This window comes from Neophocaena asiaeorientalis, unplaced genomic scaffold (assembly GCF_003031525.2).
Source record: "Neophocaena asiaeorientalis asiaeorientalis breed wild unplaced genomic scaffold, Neophocaena_asiaeorientalis_V1.1 scaffold1, whole genome shotgun sequence".
Lineage (NCBI taxonomy): Eukaryota > Metazoa > Chordata > Mammalia > Artiodactyla > Phocoenidae > Neophocaena > Neophocaena asiaeorientalis.
The window spans coordinates 1,321,526-1,342,685 of NW_020171981.1; the positions used below are offsets into that span (position 1 = coordinate 1,321,526).

General features: G+C 49.8%; 2 protein-coding genes across 2 annotated transcripts in view; both read left to right on the forward strand.

Moving 5' to 3' along the window:
• The window catches only part of LOC112399192 (keratin, type I cuticular Ha5-like), a 4,101-nt gene extending 4,046 nt beyond the window's left edge, over window positions 1-55 (forward strand). Inside the window, 1 exon segment of the mRNA XM_024744200.1 lies at window positions 21-55. Coding sequence (XP_024599968.1) covers window positions 21-55 — 35 coding nt within the window.
• Window positions 56-5,276: 5,221 nt separating this feature from the next.
• LOC112399197 (keratin, type I cuticular Ha2-like) lies at window positions 5,277-20,631 on the forward strand. Its single transcript, XM_024744214.1, is given in 10 exon segments — window positions 5,277-5,792; window positions 6,422-6,504; window positions 6,668-6,824; window positions 8,137-8,259; window positions 8,261-8,299; window positions 8,379-8,504; window positions 9,909-10,066; window positions 10,068-10,124; window positions 18,103-18,161; window positions 20,525-20,631. Coding segments are annotated over 10 exon segments (1,425 nt in total).
• The last annotated feature ends 529 nt before the right edge of the window (window positions 20,632-21,160 follow it).

The following is a 21,160-nucleotide window of genomic DNA, read 5'->3' on the forward strand; positions in this document are numbered from 1 at the left end:
CCCCCCCCCCCCCCACTCAGCTGTGTGCCCTGCCCACTCTTCTGAGAGTGGCTAGTCTAGTAAGCCAAGGCCATTATCTCCAGGGCTTGGACTTGGCCTCAATTCAACTGTAATCCTAAAGCCCAGTCCCTGTCTTTGTGCAGAGCCCAGGCCCAGGTCTGGCCCTGAGAAGCCTTCCACACCTTCACCTTTCTCAAAGCCTGTCACTAAGGCTGGCCAACCCTGAAGCCCTCAGCTGCTCATCATTTCAACGGAGGTCAGAGTCTCTGTTCTCAGGCTGCCTCCTGGGCCGGGTTTTCCTTCTGGGTGCTGTATGCAGAGGGCTCCTGTTGGAGGAACAATAAAGCATGTTTGCTCTGGTTCTCGATGCCTAACGAGCTCTGTTCTGATATTGTTGGTTTGTGTCTCTGCTGGGTGTGGAGGGGTGACTTTTGGGCAGATGAATGGGGGAGGTTGGACCATGTATGACCCTGAGGATGACAGGGTCCCTGTGCCCCTATTTGGGATGGTTAGAGTTCTACAGTGTAGCATTTAGCTCAGCTTTCCTGATTAAGACCCTTCTCCAAGATTCCAGTGTTGTGACAGATGACAGGTGACCAGACCCCTACTACTACCCTCTCAGTATATATGGTCACTCTGGGGTCCCAGGAGAGGCTGATTAACGCTGAGATCTGTATAATGTGAAGCATTTTAGGCCACTTCATTGGCCTCATGCCTGTGGTCCTTGTAAGAGAAACAGTACGGAATCCCATACCCAGGGGACTCCATAGAAGTCCCATGCTTTCAGAAGCGTGATATCTTCAGCCTCTTCACACAGCCCTTCCAGTTCAGCAAACCCCCTTAAAACCCACAGCCCATCCAAAGCAGGAGATGGGAGAGTGAGCCCGCCACTGTGACTTCCACCCACAGTCCAGACAGTCTTGTTCTTAAGAGACTCATCATGTTCTCATGTGCTCTTGACCTCTGATGAGGTGCATGGTGCCTTTGGGTCCCAAGGCATTTCCGCATGGAAGTGGGAGCTCCCAGCATCTCGGACCAAAGACTCACCTGTGCCCAGAATGTCCCTCCTCGACAGACCAGGCAAATGGCAAAAGCCCCACCAATCCCAATGGGAAACGGAGAAGGATGAAGGCAAAACTCTCTGAGATAGAAAGGAAGACAAGTTGCCTCTAGATGGCCATATGCTCTTCATAAGATGCCAAGAGCACCGCTAAGGAGCTTCAGCGACGCCAAGAGAGTTGTGACCGTGCTCCAGGTGGAGAACAGATTGGTGAAAGATGCTGACCAAGGTAGTCCTGAGACCCCCAACCCTTAAGAGCACCCAGTGGGGTTCACCTTGATTCAATTTTAGAATCCTCCCCTTTCCCACCCCCTGTAAAGGAAGGCCTGGAGTTTTGGGCTCTCCCAGTGCCCTCACTCCTGGTGCCCGGCACCACCTCAGCTCCCATCTTCTTGGAACCCCTTGGTCCTAAAGAAGATGAGGGTCTCAGGATCATTCAGTTCACTCAGCAAACTTTTACTAAGTGCCTCCCTGGGCCAGGCAGTGTGTCAGGTGTCAGGGGTGGGATTGACCCTTGTCGGAGGGAAGCCTTGGGATGGGACAGGAAGGATGTCCACTCACTGCCTCTCTCCTGTCCTACCTCAGTGGTGGAAGGAGGCCAGCTAAAGGGGGTCGTGGCCTTAGTGTGACGAACATGGGCTCCGAATGTGGTCGGCCTGACCTGGGTTCGAATCCTAGCCCCAGCGTTTACTGCTTATGGGAGCTTTAACAGGTGGTAGTCCCTTTGGGAGTCTCAGTTTCCTCATCAGTGAAATAGAGAACAGGACACTTACCGTGCTGTAAGGTCCCTGATGCTTTGCCGAGCACATGCTTAGCATCTGAAAACTGGTAACCATCATTAGCTCCATTCCAGCAGGACGCCAGGATTGCTGTGAGGATGGGCGTCCACCTTTTCCTTGCCCCACTTTCATTTCTGTCTTCCTTCTGATTTAGACACGCAGAGCTAATTCCTTAAAGACTGAAGAGATCCTGTCCTCTGAAAAAACAATGAAATGGAAATTACACTTAGAAAAAAGATATATATGCTCCTATCATGCAGTGGTTCTCAAAACCACCTGGAGGACTTTTTTTTTTTTTTTTTTTTTTTTTTTTTTACGGCACGTGGGATCCTCCCGGACCGGGGCACGAACCCGCGTCCCCTGCATCGGCAGGCGGACTCTCAACCACTGCGCCACCAGGGAAGCCCCACCTGGAGGACTTTTTAAACACAGATGGCTAGGTCCCACCCTCAGAGTCTCTGATTCAGCTGGTCTGGGATGGACCTGAGAAACCGCTTTTCTAACATGCTCCTGGGTGATGCTGATGCTGTTGGTCAGGAGGCCACGTTGTGAGAACCACCACTACACGTTATTACAATAATGAGTGTAGGCAGACCTCATTTTCTCACGTTTTTCTTTATTGTGTTTCACAGACACCGCGTGTTTTTTTTTTGTTTTTTTTTTTTGCGGTCCGCACTGTGGCCTCTCCCGTTGAGGGGCACAGGCTCCGGACGCACAGGCTCAGCGGCCGTGGCTCACAGGCCCAGCCACTCCGCGGCATGTGGGATCTTCCCGGACCAGGGCACGAACCCGTGTCCCCTGCATCGGCAGGCGGATTCTCAACCACTGCGCCACCGGGGAAGCCCGACACCGCGTGTTTGACAAATTGAAGGTTTGTGGCAACCCTGCATCGAACGAGTCTATTGACGCCACTTTTCCAATAGCATTTGCTCACCGTGTATCTCTGTATCACATTTTGGTAATTCTCACAAACGTTCTCTTGATTGTTATATTCGTGACGGTGATCTGTGATCAGTGATCTTTGATGTTACTGCTACGACCTTCTGAAGTCTCAGGTGATGACTAGCATTTTTTAGCAAGAAAGTATTTTTTAATTAAATTCTGTACATGTTTAAAATTTTTTATTTACTTCTTTATTTTTTTAACATCTTCATTGGAGTAGAATTGCTTTACAATGGTGGGTTAGTTTCTGCGGTATAACAAAGTGAATCAGTTATACATATACGTATGTTCCCATATCTCTTCCCTCTTGCGTCTCCCTCCTTCCCACCCTCCCTATCCCACCCCTCTAGGTGGTCACAAAGCACCGAGTTGATCTCCCTGTGCTATGCGGCTGCTTCCCACTAGCTCGCTATTTTACGTTTGGTACCGTATATATGTCCATGCTACCATCTCACTTTGTCCCAGTTTACCCTTCCCCCTCCCCGTATCCTCAAGTCCATTCTCTAGTAGGTCTGCATCTTTATTCCCATCTTGCCCCTAGGTTCTTCTGACCATTTTTTTTCTTTTTTTTTTTTAGATTCCATATATATGTGTTAGCATACCATATTTGTTTTTCTCTTTCTGACTCCGTATGACAGTCTCTAGGTCCATCCACCTCACTACAAATAACTCGTTTCATTCCTTCTTATGGCTGAGTAATATTCCATTGTATATATGTGCCACATCTTCTTTAACCATTCATCTGTTGATGGACACTTAGGTTGCTTCCATGTCCTGGCTATTGTAAATAGAGCTGCAATGAACATTTTAAATTCTGTACATTTTTAAAAGACATAATGCTACTGAATACTTAATAGACTATAGCACAGTGTAGACATAACTTTTATATGCACTGGGAAACCTAAAAATTTGTGTGACTTGCTTTAGTGCAATATTTGCTTGATTGCCACGGTCTGGAACTGAACCTGCAATATCCCCAAGGTGTAATTATATCTTATATTTTTAGGGTAAGGATTAAATGGGTAATTTAATGCCAAGCATCCAGCATAGTACCTGGTACTTGTACATGTTCAAAAGTGCTGGTGATGATTCTGAAGGCTGGTCTGATGAGTCTCACTCCATGTGGTTGGTATTTGCATCACCTGTCCTTCTGTCCTCTCTAAACAGTTAATACAGACAAAAGAACTGGAATTTATGGTTATTGCAGGAAATCAAACTGAGAGATGATTTAATCTAACGCTTTCAATTTGCAGGAGGGAACTGAAGCCCAGAGAGGTAGAGTGACCTTCCCAAGGTCACACAGCTAGTTAGAAGGTAGCGTCTCTATTTTGACTTTTCTTAAGCAACACATTTCAGGGAATAGGGCTGGGTGGCATTTTTCCTTCCGTGCCCCTTCACCAACTCTTCTAGAAATATATGAAAAAGAAGAAAAGCACTTATACTTCAATATTATATTGAGAAGATGCGTAAATAAAAAGTGGCTATATAACACACCCATAGTAAACATGAAGTGTGTGAGCCCACAAGTATTACAGGCAGGACTAAAAACCACTGGTCTCACCTGCTGCTTTCTTAAGAAGTGCCCAGTGGCTTCTAGAATCAGAGACACTTGCTCCTGGTCTCCTGGCATTGCTCATCCCAGGGCTGCAGTGTCACTTCTCAAGGGAGCCGATTCACTCTGCTCCTGTCTCTGGGGTCCCAGAGTGAGCCTCCCCCATTGCAGAAAGTGAGGGCACAGCCAGTTCCAGCTTGTTCAACAAACAATAATCGAACTCTCTGTACGTGGAGCAGTGAGACACGAAGGGGAGGATCCAGAGATGGTCGAGATAGAGCATCTGCTCACAGAGATATTCATGGCATTGACTTCCTTTCCCGAGACTGGGGTCCTCACCTCTCTCTTTCTCAGTAGCATCCGGCTGAAAGGCGGTCCCTGATTCTTAGGCTGTGTTGAGTTTGTTCTCTCCTCCCTGATATGATTTCCTTCCCCTGGGAGAAAGATGGTGCATATTTATAAGACTCAGAGGCTCTTTTTCTTTCCTCCCTGGATCCACACCACTGCCAGTATCGGTGCAGCTTCCGTCACCCACACATTTCCTGCTTAAGGGGCCGGGCCTCCTCTTCCCGCAGGGAATGATCTCATTTAAAGGAGGGGTCGCCGCCCCACAGAACTGTGGCCTCTCTCAGGGGCAGAGCAGGTGGGGCCGCAGGGGGCAATGTCACTGGCCGCACAGAGCCAGGCCTGGCAGCCCCACCCTAGACATGAGGGCCTGGGCCTGGAGCCGGTCCTTTGAAGATGTAAACTGAGGCTCTCGCCCGGTCATCAATGACGGGGGCCCGGAGTCCTGCCTTAGCCAAATGACAAGAGTGGCCTCTTTCACGAGGAAAGGAACTCCTTATTGGAAACCAAATTACAAATGAATTAGCAGCTTCCTCTGGGCCTGATCTTCTAGCTTAAGCCCCCTGACTCCAAGGGTATATAAAAAGGCCCGAGCAGAATGGGGTTGGCAGACACTGACAATTCACGTAGCTGCAGCCTCTCCGACACGACGTCTAACTGCTCCCCAGCCTCCATCAAGAGCTGCCCCCAGTCACCCTCTGTCTGCTCCAGCAGAACGAGCTGCCGGCTGGAGCTGTGCCTGGGTTACGTCTGCCAGCCCGGGATGTGCGTGCCCTCTGTCTGCGCGCCCACCCCCTACCGGCCAGCCACCTGCCTCTCCAAGGCCCACCTAGCCAGCTCCTGCCAGCCCGGCAGCTGCCACCCGACCAGCAGAATCTCCAGCTCCATGGGCTCCTACAGCCCATACTTTGAGGGTTCCTTCAATGGCAACGAGAAGGAGACCATGCAGTTCCTGAACAACCACCTGGCCGGCTACCTGGAGAGGGCGCGCCAGCTGGAACGAGACGACGCACAGCTGGAGAGCCGCATTCGAGACGCCTCCTTGTCTCAAGCGCCTGCCTTGGGTCCTGACTAGCAGTCTTATTTCAAGACCATCGAGGAGCTCCAGCGGAAGGTGAGGGCAAGGGGTGAACAGACTCCCTGGGAAGGAGACCCAAAGAGCTGGCCTTCCAGATTTGAATCTCACTCATTTCTTAAACTACGTTCAGGGAAAAGAAACATCCCTAGGGCGCAAGATTATCTCATAATTCGAGTGCTCAGCCAGAGCCCTTCACGTGGAAAGAGGCCTGGGAGCTAGTCTCAGTTCTGTCATGGATTCATTGCGTGACTCTAGGAGGTCCCTTCCCTGGGCCTCAGTTTCCTCATCTGGAAAATGGGGATAATAAGGGTCCTTATGTCAAAACGTTTCCATGGGTTAATACAGGTAAAGTGCTTAGCCCAGCCCTCGGTACGTGGTGAGTTTTCGGTAAACTTGAGTGCTTGTTAAGGACCCTTCTAACTGTCATGTCTAACAGAGTTTTTCCTCCCACGTTGCTCGTTGCATTCAAAATGGGGCATTCAGATTTATGAAGACCCAGGTGCTTGAAAAATAAACCTCACGTTTTCTGAGGACTTGCCGTTCACTGAATATCCCTGAGTTCCAGAGGCTTCGGCAGGGATGGCTGCAGGACTACTGGTTCTCCTCACTTGGGTTCCTTTTCCTTCTTCTTGTCCTGGACCCCCTCTGTGTGCTGTGGCCCCCAGGTTCTGTACACCAAGGCGGAGAATGCCAGGATGATCACGTACGTCGACAATGCCAAGGTGGCTGCCGACGTCTTCAGCACCAAGTGAGTTCGGCCAGGGGATGGAGGCACCCTGTCTCCTGGCACATGCTTGGGGGCAGCTTTCTGTTAGTTTCATAGACAGTAGGAAAAGCGCCAGTGGCTCAAGGTCTTCCCTGGGGTTGGCACTCAGTTTCACCCCTCAGTCGCTGACCCTGTCCTGATGCAGGTACGAGATGGGGCTGGCCATGTGGCAGCTGGTGGAGGCCGACACCAGTAGCCCGTGCAGGGTGCTGGATGAGCTGACCCTGTGCAAGGCCGACCTGGGGATGCAGGTGGAGTCCCTGAAGGAGGAGCTGATGTGTCTCAAGAAGAACCACGAGGAGGTGAGGCCTGAAGTCCAACTGAGGTGGTCCTGGGGAGCCCATTGAGAAGAACGTGGGATTTGGGGTTGGGTAGTCATGGGCTGAAATTCCCAGGTCGACCACAGATTGTATACGTGACTTTGCCCAATTTATTTAACCCTTCTGTAACCTTTCCTTTATGTTCTCATCTGTAAAATGGGGGTAACTCTATCAACAAGGCTGCTGTGAGAATTCAATGAAGTCACAGGTCTTAAACACCTGTCCTTTGGTTGGTGCTTGGAAATGCTAACGACCTTCGCTTCTGCATTTCCTGGACTGGCGTGACTCTCAAGGGCTTGTGGTGACTTGTTTTTCTCATGAGAGCTGCATAACAGGGGTAGAGTGGCCCACTAGGGCTGGAGGGGGTTGTTTTCTAGAACCAACATGGAATGGCCCGTCCATCTCTGCTAGGCTGGACTGCGGGGGGTGGCCCCCATCTCGTCTAAGGGAGAGGTGAACTGCAGTGGTTTTCTTCTTTTTTTCTCTCCCCATCCTTGTTCCCCTTCCTCTCTTCTGTTTGCATATAATACACTTAATCCAAAAGCCACAGGTCGACCCTCTGCTTTCTGATTTTTCCTCATCTCCTGTAGGTCCTTGGAGGGGAACCCCTCCACCCTGGGCACCTGTATGCTGTAAAGCCCACCTGAGCTCTGGTGTTTTTTACCTCTTTCCCTGGGTTGACACTCAACCTCTCAACTTGGGAGTTGAAAGCACAAGTGCCTCTGAATCCTGGCTGGGTTTCCTTAGGCTGAAGTGTAAAGTAACAATGTTACCATATACTCAATGAGCGCCCGAAGGCACCTGACTCACCCCATCTAGATCAGAGAACTGGGAGCTGCCCCAGGAGGCCACTAATGAGGAGTTATCGCTTGGTATCGGCAGCCTCAGCAGCAACTTTCTCTTCCTGGCAGCGGAGCCTGGGAGGCGCCTGCTCTCACTTGGGCCTTGAACCAAGTAAAGCCAGGCTCCTGCAGTGCTCCTTCCCGGATGAACGCGGGCTGGGAGGGGGGCCGGGGGAACAGGGCACAGTTGTCGCATTTCAGTCCAAATGGACCAAACAAACCCTGATGCTGCTCCTGGCTTCTGCCAAAGCTATAGGAAGCCTCTCCCATCACGGGGTGTCCAGGTGGAGCTGAAAGACCCTCGGGGTGCTGCAGAGTGGCTGCAGTCCTCACAGGGCCCCTCTAAGGCAGCGATCTTTAGCATCCTTTGCTCCATCTTCTCACATTTCCTTGGGGAGGTGATCTAGGATCTCACGACTTCACACTTGCCTGGTATTCTTGTGTCTTTTCAGGAAGTCGATGCCCTCCGATGCCAGCGTGGGGACCGCCTTAACGTTGACGTGGACGCCGCAACCCCCGTGGACCTGAACAGGGTTCCGGAAGAGATGTGGTGTCAGTACGGGGCCCTGGTGGAGAACTAATCACAGGGACATGGAGGAATGGTTCACCAGGCAGGCGGGCCTCTCGCAGGGGGCTGGCCTCCCCAGGATCCCTGAGAGGCACCCCCAGCCTTCTCCTGTCTCCCGCATTGCAGATGGAAGCACTTAACCAGCAGGTAGCCACAAGCTCTGAGCAGCTTCAGAGCTACCGGTCAGACATCAATGATCTGAGACGAACGGTCAACATGCTGGAGATCGAGCTGCAGGCCCAACACAGCCTGGTGAATGTGCCTGTGGGCACCTGTCTCCCAGCTCTGGATCTCAGGCAGCACTGAATGTAGGGGCAGGCATCCAGGAAGGAGGAGGGGGAAGAGGAAGAGGCGGGAGGAGGGGGACGGCGAGGGGGAGGAGGTCCAGATTTAACCACCACCATTGCTTGTCCAGCTGACCTCTCCTGCAGGGAGGTTTCTCCCAAGACCCAGCTCAGAGATAAAAGGGCCATGTTTCAAATCTGATGTGGGTTAGGTGGCCCCTGTCAAACACTTCCAAGAAGGCTTGTCCTCTGCTTAGCCTGCCCTTCCAAACCCATGCTTCTCAACCCCACCTGGGCAGATTTTAAAACTCTCCATGCCCAGGTTCTTCCCCAGATGAATTACATCAGAGTCTCTGGAGGTGGAGTCTGGGCATGGGTGTTTTTTAGCGTCTCCTGCATGACTCTAAAGTGCAGCCAGGGTTGAAGACCACTGATCTCAGTGATGCTTGTAGCGGGGGAGCCTGGAGAACCTCAGGTCCAAGGCCTGAAGCCTGAGTAAGGTTGAAGAAGGAATAAGGGATTTAGCGTCACGTGAACGTAGGTTCAAACCCTGGCCTGTCACTTCCCAGCTGTTTAACATTGAACAAGTCACTTGACCTTTCTGGGCTTCAGTTTCCTCAGTGACTCAGGTAGGGAGGGGTCATTCCCAAACCCAAGGAGAGACTTGGCTCTTCTCGGCTCTTTCTTTCTTTCTTTTTTTAAAAAGTTGAACGGAAGATTCTTTAAATTCTATAGCGCTTTACAATTTTCAGAAGTTTCACATGCGTGATTTCACATAATTCTATAATAACCCTTTTTTCCCCTACCCTTATATTGCCCCTCACCTTTTCCCTCTCCCCACTGGTAACCACTAGTTTGCTCTCTGTATCTGTGAGTCTGCTTCTTTTTTGTTTTATTCACTAGTTTATTGTATTTTTAGAATCCACTTATAAGTGATATCATACAGTATTTGTCTTTCTCTGACTTATATCACATTGCATAATGCCCTCCAAGTCCATCCATGTTGCTGCAAATGGCATTATTTCATTCTCTTCTTTTTTTCATTCTCTTTTATAGCTGAGTAATATCCCATTGTGTATATAAACTCCACATCTTCTTTATACACTCATCTGTTGATGGACGCTTAGGTAGCCTCCATGTCTTGGCTATTGTAAATAATGCTGCTATAAACACTGGGGTGCATATATCCTTCTGAATGTTTTTGTTTTCTTCATATATATACTCAGGAGTGGAATTGCTGAGTCATATGGTATTTCTAGTTTTATGAGAAACCTCCATACTGTCTTCCACAGTGGCTGTTTCTTGGTTCTTTCTAAGGTCATGGAAAATAGGTCCTCTCCTCACAGCTATTTTGTCTTTCCTTTTGCCTTAGAGAGACTCTCTGGACTCTACCCTGGCAGAGACGGAGGCCCGCTACAGCCTCCAGCTGGCCCAGATGCAATGTCTGATCACCAGCTTGGAGGTCCAGCTGGCCGACATCCACTGTGACCTGGAGCGGCAGAGCCAGGAGTGCTGGGTGCTGCTGGATGTCCAGGCTGGAGTTTGAGATCAACACGTACCGGGGGCTGCTGGAGAGCGAGGACTGCGAGTACGTGGGCTGTGAGAGGTTTGGAGGAGGTTATAGGAAGCAACTGGATCTACCCATAAGGTACACCCCTGTCATGATTAATAAGGGATTAGGAAGCCGGGATGATCCAAAGACGTCAGACAGGTATTCATGCTGCCATCCCACACCTGGCCCATTGGGACCATTCTACTCCATTCCAAGTTGGCAGACTCCTTCTAAGTGCTCAGCGTGTGCCAGGTGCCACGGGGGATACTGAGCTGGATGATGGCAAAGCATCTGTTCTCAAGCCTTTTCCACCTCCAGGGAGACAGACATGCCACTGGAGATCATACTGGGGAAGGGTGGATGTTTTGGGCACTTGGAAGGATTATGTAGCTTCATGTGTTGAGCTGTGGTGGAAAGGAGGACAGGAAAGATCGGCTGGGCCCCATTCAACGGTGAACCACAAAGGCCATGCTGGGGAGGGAGGGCTTTATTTTATAGGCAGTTGGGAGGCCTTAACTTTTTTTTGAGGAGGAAATGATAGAATTTGCTTAACTGCCTAGCTCCTCGCTACATGGTAAACAACTGGAACTCAGAGAAAAAATATTTTTATCCCCTGCGTCTGGTGCATAGTAGATGCTCAGTAAACGTTTCTTGACCAAGTCAATGAGAGCTCAAAGCTGCTCTTCAGGAAGATGGCACAGATGGCAACAGGAAGGGCTGAGGAGAGAAAGGGAGGAAGGGCTGGGCACGGGAGCCATTCAGGAGGCCCTGGATGTGGTCTAGGTAATAAACAATGGGGAGGGTCTGAATTTGGGCAGTTGGAGGCATCCGCCCGCAGCCGTGGTACAGGCAGAATTGACAGGGCTTGGTGGCTGCCTGGATGCAGGATACCTCTGGGCCTTGGATAGCTGGTGGGCTGATGATTGTAGGTAGACATTCAGCCTTGCTTCTCTGCCATTTAGAATTTTGCCCTCCAGGGCAAGGGTTGCAAAGTCAAATATTTTTCAAGAACTAGGCCATGACCATACGTGAGTGACATGGGTCACTGTGGGACAGTGGATAACCAGGGAGCTATGGCTTGTCCAGTGAAGGTGGTGCTGCCTCCTCAGGGCCATTTCTACCGCATATGATGACGATTCAGTACTGCTGGATCTTCTCATTATTCAAGGGAAGCTGGGAAGCTGCATTTCTTTTAAATGTTTAGGTTCTTTTAAAACAAATGTTTTAAGTTCTCCTGATTTTTAAACCTTTTCAACAAATTTAAAAAAATACGGGGGCTTCCCTGGTGGCACAGTGGTTGAGAGTCTGCCTGCCGGTGCAGGGGACACGGGTTCGTGCCCCGGTCCGGGAAGATCCCACATGCCGCGGAGAGGCTAGGCCTGTAAGCCATGGCCTCTGAGCCTGTGTGTCCATAGCCTGTGCTCCGCAACGGGAGAGGCCACAACAGTGAGAGCCCCGCGTACCGCAAAAAAACCCAAAAAACCCAGCAACAACACACTGAGCATTGGATGGAGGCCAAATAGCCCAGAGACAGGACAGGCAGCCTGAGGACCACATCCAGCCTGAAATGTGTTTCATCTGGCCAGTACTGTATTTTTTTTTTTTTTTTTTTTGGGACTGCGCCACCAGGGAAGTCCCTTGTTTATCTCTTAATTTCAACTTCTTGCCCAGTTTCTGAGCCTTTTAATTCTTCTTAATTCTGGCAACGACACAGTTGTTCTCCTGTTGGGGGCTAGGGTAGGGGATTTGGTGGAAGTCAAGTTGAATAAGAATAGGCTTTGGAGTGGAAGGAAACAGATACTGAGAACGGCTTTGACACTTTATAATTGGCTTGAGCCAAGAAAAATGACTTCACATCTCTGGTCCTCAAAACCTTATTTATTTATTTTTGTAAAATTAAGATAAGAATACCCACTTAAAAAAAAAAAAGAATACCCACTTTATACGGTGTAGGAAGGATATAGACAATATGGTTGATAAATTCCCTAACACACATGATAGGTTCTCCTATCATAACAGACTTTAGAATCAAGGAAGTAAGGCAGGAAGAGGGGTTGCAGTGACTCTGATACTACAAATCTTTTGAGTTTCATGGTCAAGTTCTTATATGATATTCCAAAAGATTATTGTTCAGTTTTGTTTGTTATTGGCTTCTTGAGCTCACTGTTTTTGGTCTGGATCAGGCATGGTCTTCAGAGTCACCCTCATACTGATGAGTTTCTTAGACACTATTTAAGACACCCATGGCTACCCAAGTTATTGTGCTTCCGATGGACAGGAACGTAACCAATTGTGTGTCAGGTATGAGCCTGGCATATAGGATGTGCCAGGATATGTGTTGAACGAGTGGACTTCATAGTCTTTTTGCCTCTTAAAATGAGACCAAAAGGCAAACAACTGAAGAAAGAAGAAATACAGAACTTCTTGTTAATCAAGAAGCCCATAACATCTACTAAGAATCAATTTCTTCCCTGGGTAGGGAAGGCTGGTTGAGTTCTCACCCAGGTCAATGCCACTGTAGTCATAGAAGTTTGTCTCTCTTGCTGCTCCAAAAACCAACAGGAATAGTCATGCCTTCTGCGTGGACACATCAACAAGGAGGCCAACCCCAGTCAAAGCACAAACATCTGACGGCTGAAAGGACTTCTGTTCTTTTAAAATGATAAAAAGCTTCTGACTTCCCACCCACAGCCAACCTGATATCAGAGAGCCAAGAGGCACCTCAGATTCATCCACATTCCTTTAATGAGATAAGGAACCCCGAATGGTAAACTCGACAGCTGGGCAGCAGGGTGATGGTGCAACAGGAGGTAGAGAATCAAGCAGGGAGGTCAAAGCATGGAGACCACACCCACCTGGGATGGGGTTTAAAAGGGCCAGGAGGGAAGAGGGTTGTCAGACTCAGTGGCTTGGCCTTCCCAGCGGCTCTGAACCTTCTGTGCGTCCTCAGCCCACCATAACCTCCTCCTACATCAGCTCATCCCACTGCCTGGGCTGTACCAACACTCCTGGAGCAAGAAACATCTGTGTCTCCTCCATTGACATTGGAGACTAGCCTGGGGCAGAGGTCAACAATGCCCCCCTATGTCTCTCAGCCACTCTGGCACACGCCAACTGAATCCCAGTGGGAACAACCCCTCTGGGCTGACCCAGCCCCTGTCTGCCCACAGCTGCGATGCCGCCTGCCCCTTGCTGGGGACCTGCCACATTCCTGGCAACATCGGAATCTGCAGGAACCTATGGCGAAGGCTCCCTTAACAGCCATGAGAAGGAGACCATGCAGTTCCCGAATGACCGGCTGGCCAGCTACCTGGAGAAAGTGCGCCACCTGGAGCGGGACAACATGGAGCTGGAGACCCAGATCCAAGAGTCGAGCGAATGCCATGAGGCCACCGTGTGTCTGGACTATCAGAGCCACTTCTGCACTATCGAGGAGCTGCAGCAGAAAGTGGGGTTTGCGATGCTCCCAATCAGAGGTTGGCAAGCAACAGTCCCTAGGCCAAATTCAGCCTCCTGCTTGACTTTGTAAATAAAGTTGTATTGGTACACAGCCATGCTCACTCACTGACGTATGGTCTGTGACCGCTTTTGTGCTGTAGTCATGACAGAGATTCATGGTCTGCAAAGCCTGAAAGATTTACTATCCGGCCCTGTACAGAAAAAGATGACTGACCCTGCACTAAATGTTCAGGGTCTGGATTGGCAGTGGAACCAGCCACAGATAAAATTATTTTTAATTGAAGTATAGTTGACTTACAGCGTTGTGTTAATTTCTGCAGAACAGCAAAGTGATTCACTTATACATATGTATGCAAATTCTTTTTTATATCCTTTTCCATTATGGTTTATCCCAGGATATTGTATACAGTTCCCTGTGCTATACAGTAGGACCATGTTTTGTTTAACCAGTCTATATATAATAGTTTGTATCTGCTAACCCCAAAACTTGTGGGAAGAGAATCTCTTGAGTGAAGGTGAATGTGAACGTGAAAAGGATGAGATGTAGGATTTGATTCCCCAGGACTCTGAGTTTACGCTTTCTGAGTTTCAGTGCTTACAATTCCTAAACTGTAGTTGCGAAAAACAGTGCAGCCTAAGTTCTGGTGCAGCAAAAGGGGTCAAGGGAGTATGTTCTAATGTCCTTTATGAGCCAGTGTATATCCATTCAGTAATATTGGTCTCTTATGTATATCTGCTGTCCCCTTTGGTTATAATGCAATACTTCTTAAGAGACTTCATCTTAGTTTTGGAGACAGAAAGACAAAGAATATCAGAATAAGGGCCATGACTCCAAAAAAGATGTTAAAAAAAAAAAGACTAAGGCAAAAAACAAAATTAAATTGGGCTTCCCTGGTGGTGCAGTTGTTGAGAGTCCACCTGCCGATGCAGGGGACGCAGGTTCGTGCCCCGGTCTGGGAGGATCCCACACGCCATGAAGCGGCTGGGCCTGTGAGCCATGGCCGCTCAGCCTGCGCATCTGGAGCCTGTGCTCCACAACGGGAGAGATCACAACAGTGAGAGGCCCGCGTACCGCAAAAAAAAAAAAAAAAAATAGACTGAGGGCCATGGAGCTATGGGTAGATTCAGGGAAGACCTTTGAGGAGGTTGACCAACCGGTGAAAGGGACTTATTAAGAATGGATCCCACCTTATCTGAAAGTGTAATAACCATTCCATTGTTCTGTGGCTTAGATTCCACATCTTGTTTATACCAGGTAAAGCATCATATCTGGCAAAATAAAATTAAGTCTTTGCTATATGTTCAGTTTGCTACTACCTTCCATCTCTTGCTTCTTTTGGCTCTATACCTTCACCTTTTGCCACGCATCCTCTTGCATGTGCCCCTCCTGTACCACATCAGCATAGCTCACATGTTTGGGAGTTTGTGTTGTCTAAGAGGATGTTGTAGTTTGAACCCAGCCAACGGTGCTTCCTTTGACTGAGGCCATAGATGGCTCTGGGAACAAGCAAATCCCTAAGTGTACTTTCTTTTCCCAGATCCTGTGCGTCAAATCTGAGAACAACAAGCTGGTCGTGCAAATAGACAATGCCAAGCTGACTGCTGATGACAATAGGACCAAGTGAGTTGGGGTACCACACTTGGGGGAGGGGCCAGATGTCTACCTGGACTTCTCTCTCGTGAGACACTTGGTATAGGAGATGTAATCGACCAAGATTCCAAACCGACAGTTACAGCAGGAGTAAACAGAGGGCATTAAGCCCAAGATCTTGAGAAAACACCCCTGGCCACCTGCAGTTGTTTAACTTTTATAATTTACAACGTGATTTGGAACGCATCCTCCACTTGATTCTATTTAAGAAGAACCAGGTGAGGGGGGCAGGGCAGTGAAGGCATCTCCTTCGTGAGGACACAGAGGCTCAGAGCCCTGATGGCACTTGCCAGAAGTTGCACGGCTGTCGAGTGGTAGAACCAGAACTTGGCCCCGCATTTCCTACCCCGAGGTCATTTCATGCGAAACTCCGCTGCCTTGGTAAAGGATGTGTTTCCACACTGCAGCTCGACCAATTTGTGAGCACTAATTATTCATGACAGAAATCATGGTCCACAGCCTGCAGTGGAGGCATGTGAAGGTCAAAGGGTTTATACTCCCTAGAGGGTCCAATGTAGGAGCAGGGAAGGATATTTTATATATATATATAAGAACCCGCGTCCCCTGCGTCGGCAGGCGGACTCTCAACCACTGCGCCACCAGGGAAGCCCAGGACATTATATTTTATTGTCTCTTTTCTGGGCACTGTGGACGCCTCACTCCTCCAGAGTTAAGGAAGCCGTTTCCTTTCTCTCGTTCTGCCAGTTTGGCTTCTAATCTGGGAGAGAATCCAGGATCCATCTCAGCTGGGGGCGTGGAAGAGGACGGTTTACAGTGGGCACACCTGGCTGCTCTGTAGCCTCCCCTTTGGCCATCTGCCCATGAGGGCAGCGTTGACCACGGTCCATCCTGGTATCCTCAGTACCGGCCACTCTGCCTGCTTGTCTTAGGTGCTTAGTATTGAATGAGTGGGGATCACCCTGCTGTTTCTGTGAGTGCACGACACAGGAAACGCCAACTCACAACTGGAGGGCAGAGGGAAGGCCAGCAAGGCATGCAGTAGGTTGTGTCCTGGGGCCCCTCTGCTCTCTAACCCCAACTCCTGTGCCTGCCCTGGTGAAGGTACCAGACGGAGCACTTGCTCTGCCAGCTGGGGAGGGGGCCGACGTCTGTGGGTTGCACAGGGCGCTGGACGACCTCACACTCGCCAAGGCCAACCTGGGGGCCCAGCTGGAGTCCCTGAAGGAGGAGCTGCTGTGCCTCAAGAAGAACCACAAGCAGGTGCGGGGCCCTTTGTGTGACACGTGGAGACGTCCTGGGGGTGAACTGAGGCTCCTTTGGAGGAAGCAGTGAGGCTCTTCCTCCTGCTTGGGTGGAAGCTCGTGCCTCGCTGTTAAGCCTTGAAGGGGAGCTCTGGCTTTCCGTGGGACCTCGCCCACTGAAAGGCTCTGGAAGCTGCTATGCTGACGCAGGCAGCACCTCATCCTCAGAGGAGGGCAGGGAAATCGCTGGAGGGGATGGGAAGTGGGAGGTGAGGCTTTGAGTAGAGGGCAGTGGGGGCCCCATGTATGGGACATCCTCCTATGTCCACAGGGAGTCCACGCTCTGAAGTGTCAGCTGGGGGACCAGCTCCAGACTGAGCTGGATGTGGTGCCCGCTGTGGACCTGGGCGGTGTGCTGGAGGAGATGTGGTGCCGGTACGAGGCCCTGGAGGTAGAGCTGCAGGCTCAGCTCACGCTGGTGAGTTCCTTTGTGGGCATGGAAGTTCCTTTGTGGGCACTCAGCTGGGCTCCCGCTTCCCATGGGCAATTCCCAGGTTCGGTACATGCGTCACTTAGATACAGACCAGGGACCCAGCTTTAACCTGATTCCTCACCTTTGCGAGAACACTCTCGTAGATGGGGACGCAAGAACATTCATGTGGTGAGGGAGGTTCTGCAAACGTCTCCTAAGGTCTACAAGGAAGAGTCACAGCGCGTTGCTAGCTGTCACAGCTGAGGACTGGATTTTTCTTGGGGCCTGGCAATGGCTTGGGGTGTCATAGTCTTTCTGAAGAGACTGAGGACAGGGTCGATAACTTTTAACCTCTTTCCCTCTTTCTTTGGTCTGCAGAACTGGCTGTGTGAATCCGGGGCCCGCTTCGGCACTGAGCTGGCCCAGATGCGTGCCTCACCAGCGACGTGGAGGCTCAGCTGTCGGAGATCCGGGCTGACCTGGAGTGGCAGAGCCAGGAGTACCAGGTGCTACTGGACGTCAAGGCCTGGCTGGAGGGTGAGATCGCCACATGTTGGAACCTTCTGGAGACTGAGGACTGTAAGTTTGTAGCCTGATGTTGTTTGTGTCCATATCATGTGTAACAGCAGAGACCTCTTATTAGGAATGACTCTAAAGGAGGCGTGGCATTGCAGACCCCACCTTTGGGGACAAACTTGCTACCCAGTAAGCCTGGTGGGCTGCCTGGACGTAGAGGAGGGTGTGCAGGGCCTCTGCAGCTCATGCCGTCCATTTTGTGGCCCATGTTATGCTCCCAGGTGCTAGTCACTCCCACAGGGGCTAAAATACTGAGGGCTCTGTGCATTTAGGTTTTGCTAAATTCTCTCTGGAATATTCCAGGAGCTTTTAAAAATATTGCATGGGGCAGTGGTATCTATTCTCTCATTTTAGTTCCTCAGTAACGCTGTGACAAAGGTAGGACAGATAGTACACCCCTGTGAGAAATAAGGAACAGGACCAGGGGCTGTGTTTAAATGAAGAGAGTGGCTGGCCACCGGCTTTGCACACAGGCGCTCTGAGCTCTGGCCGCAGCCTCACTGTGAATTCCGGGCAAGTCACTCCCCTCTCTAGGCCTAGAGGGACCTGTACCCTCTAAGCCCCCTTTTCTCTTCCAATTCTAAAGTGCCTATTTATTTTGGATTTTCATACACTTCTCATGCCAATACTTAAGCACCTTTTTTTCTTCTGCAGGCTCCCCTGCAACATGTGCGCGACCCTAGCCTCCAGCACCTGTGCGGCCCCTGCAGCCTGTACCCCCTGCTCTCCCTGCCTTTTCGGGCCTTCTCGGGCCTCCTGTGGGCCTTGCTCATCGCCTCGATGCTGAATTACTCCTCAGCCAGAGATGTCAGAAAATGGGAGATGTCTGTAGTCCCTTGGCTCCAACCCCCAGTCCTGCCATCGGAGGCCTTTCTTCCCCAGCCAGCCTGGGGGAGACTGAAGCCAGGCAGTGCTTCTCTGTTGACGAGCTTTCCAGCCCGGTAGCTCAGCCCTGGCCCCTGGATTTGTGTGCTTCCTCTCTTCAGGATGTCCTGACTGCTCCATTTTCTCTCTTCTGCTGCCTCCTGATCTCTCTGAGATGGGGAGGGTAACCTCGCTTTTATTTTGCTAATATACTTTACTTCTGCTGCATAAGGAGCCCAGTGCCTGCTGGTCTGTTTCTCCATCCAGACCGTGATGCAACCGTTCCTGTAGAAGCAGGGGTTGTGGCTCACTCACCAGAGTGGTTCTGGAAGATGGCAAAGCCAGTGAGGACCGTGGTTAAAAGTGGAACTGCAGCGAGATGGCACAGATGAGGGATACCCAGCTCTTGACCTGACCAAGCCTGTTTAGAGCCATATTCACAGAGCTTTTAAAATACAGACTCGTTCAGACTAAATAAAGTCCCCCTTTAATCTGGATGAAGCCATCGCAAGGCACCGTGTCGGGGCTTTATAGACACGGTGACACAGGGTCCCATGAAAACCCTGCAAAGAGGGAGCGGCTGTTACTACTTTCAGCTGGTAGCTGAATCAAGGCTTGAACCCCAGTTTCTCTGAAGTAGATCCAAAGCCCATACTTTGAAAGCTTTGAAGAGGCCAAAAATTAAACATGAGAAGGTTTAGGGTGGTTGTTCTAAAAGTGTGGTCCTCCATCCAGTAGTACCAACATCCCCTGGGAACGTGCTGGAAATGCAGACTCTTGGGCCCCACCCCAGACTTTCTTAATAAGCAGTCTGTTTCATCGAGGCTTCCAGGTGATTCCATGCACACTCGAGTTTAAGAATCACCGTGTAAGGGGGGTTTATTTGTGAAGTAAGATCCCGACTGGCCAGACCCACTGCAGAAGGGTTGGGCCTCACCCTCCTGATCTCATGGGTGAGGAACTCTTTATCCCATCGAGATAGTGCGAACATGTTAAATTGCCGAGCCGGTGACACCGTCAGTCTAGAAAAGGTCAATCAAACTCACCCACCCAAAGCTCCCCCGCAGGCTCCGCTGGCAAGTCCTTCTGGCAGCCGCCCAGCTTGGAACTTGAAGCCAATAGCCACATGAACCAGAAGCTCCATATTTAGGCAGCCATGGATGAGAAGAGCATGTCTTCAGAAACCAGCATTAGAGCTGACCAAGCAGTGAGTTCCCCATCACTGGAGGCATTCAAGGAGGGCCTTTATAACCACCTGGTGGGGACATTAAGAAGGTCGCCAGGCAGCTGATGGAGCTGGATACGATGGTTGTAGGGGTCTTCTAGCCTCCAAATTCGATGACTCCCTTCTTTCTAGGTCTTATTAATCAGTGAAACTATAAGTGGAGCTAACACACTGACTCCAGCAGCTCGTTCTTGTCTTCCTTCTCTACTCCGTGAACTCTCTGAATCAGAGTAGCTTGCTGAGAAATTTACAAAGTCCAGCTGATGGTTGTCGAGTCCAGCCCGTCCTGATGCGGGAGTGAAAACAGTCCCAAGTCCCAGGGGTGGAGAGAGCTTAAGCCAGGCCTTGGTTGCTGTACCTCCAACTGCTCTCAAGCCCAGAATCCTACCTGTTGGCTACCGTCTGTGTAGACAGGATTGATTTGCTTAAGAGCCATCAAGACTTCCATCATAGGAAGCTCTGGAAGGTCAGAGGCTGTCTACCCTTTCCTCTCTTCCCTTCCACGGTGCCTCTGTTCTTTTTCCCAAGCGTAAAGGTGTCTGGGTACAGGTGATGCATCCCTAAGGTGCTTACCCAAGCGTAGGTCCCAATAAGAAAAAGCAATCTTGATCAGTCTTAATTTAGCACCTGGCCCAAACACCGTCACCTCTTCCTTTGTACTTAAACAGCTCCTTTCATCCAACAAGTTCAAAGCTGTCTAACAAAATAAAGCCATTTATTCTTGCACCACCATGTTCTTCCCATGTAAGGAGAGGGAGAGAAGGTGAGTCATTCGGTGATGGAGGGATTCTTCTCGTGACATGAAATGAGTCAGTGGGGCCCCAAGATGATTGTTTCTTAAGTTCATATCCAATGCCCTGACCGTCATCTATAATTAAAACATTAGCTTTGATGAGACATTGCTTGCGTGTGTGTGCGTGTATGTGTGTAGTGGTTTGGGTTCCTGGGAAGAAACGCCGGGTGAAGGGGATGATTATGCTTGGGGAGGTGCCATCATTACCATCATCACTACCGTCACCGCCACCACAACTATCCTTTTCATCATCGTCACCATCACCATCATCGTCATCATCTCCACCATCAGCATCACATAGCTTCATCATCATTGTCATGGACGCTCACATTCATTGAGCTCTTACTATGAGCCTGGCACTGATCTAAGTTAGGGATAAGTTTATATACATATACTCATTTAATCTTTACAGCAATCTGATGAAGCCAAGGTTATTGTTATCTCCATTTTGCAGATGAAGAATCAAGGCTCAGAAAAGTTAAGTAACGTGCCCAGTTCACACAGCTACTAGATGGGGAAGCCAGGGTTCAGATCCAGGTAGTCTGCCTCTAGCAACTGTTCTTTCAACCACTGTGCTTTACAGAGGCCAGGTCTCAGACTGTGTCAGTAGGATGACAGAACCATAATCACCCCAACGTTTTTGATTCTTTTTCCTTGCATGAAATAAGAGAATGTTTATGCCAGAGAATTCTTTCACGTCTGAGAATTTATGCCATAAAGGATGGTGCAAAGAATGAACGTTCTATGGTATCTAAAAATAGTATGAGGATCCTGGCAATTAAAAAAAAAAATCTCAATAATATTATATTTTATTTATTTATTTTTTAACA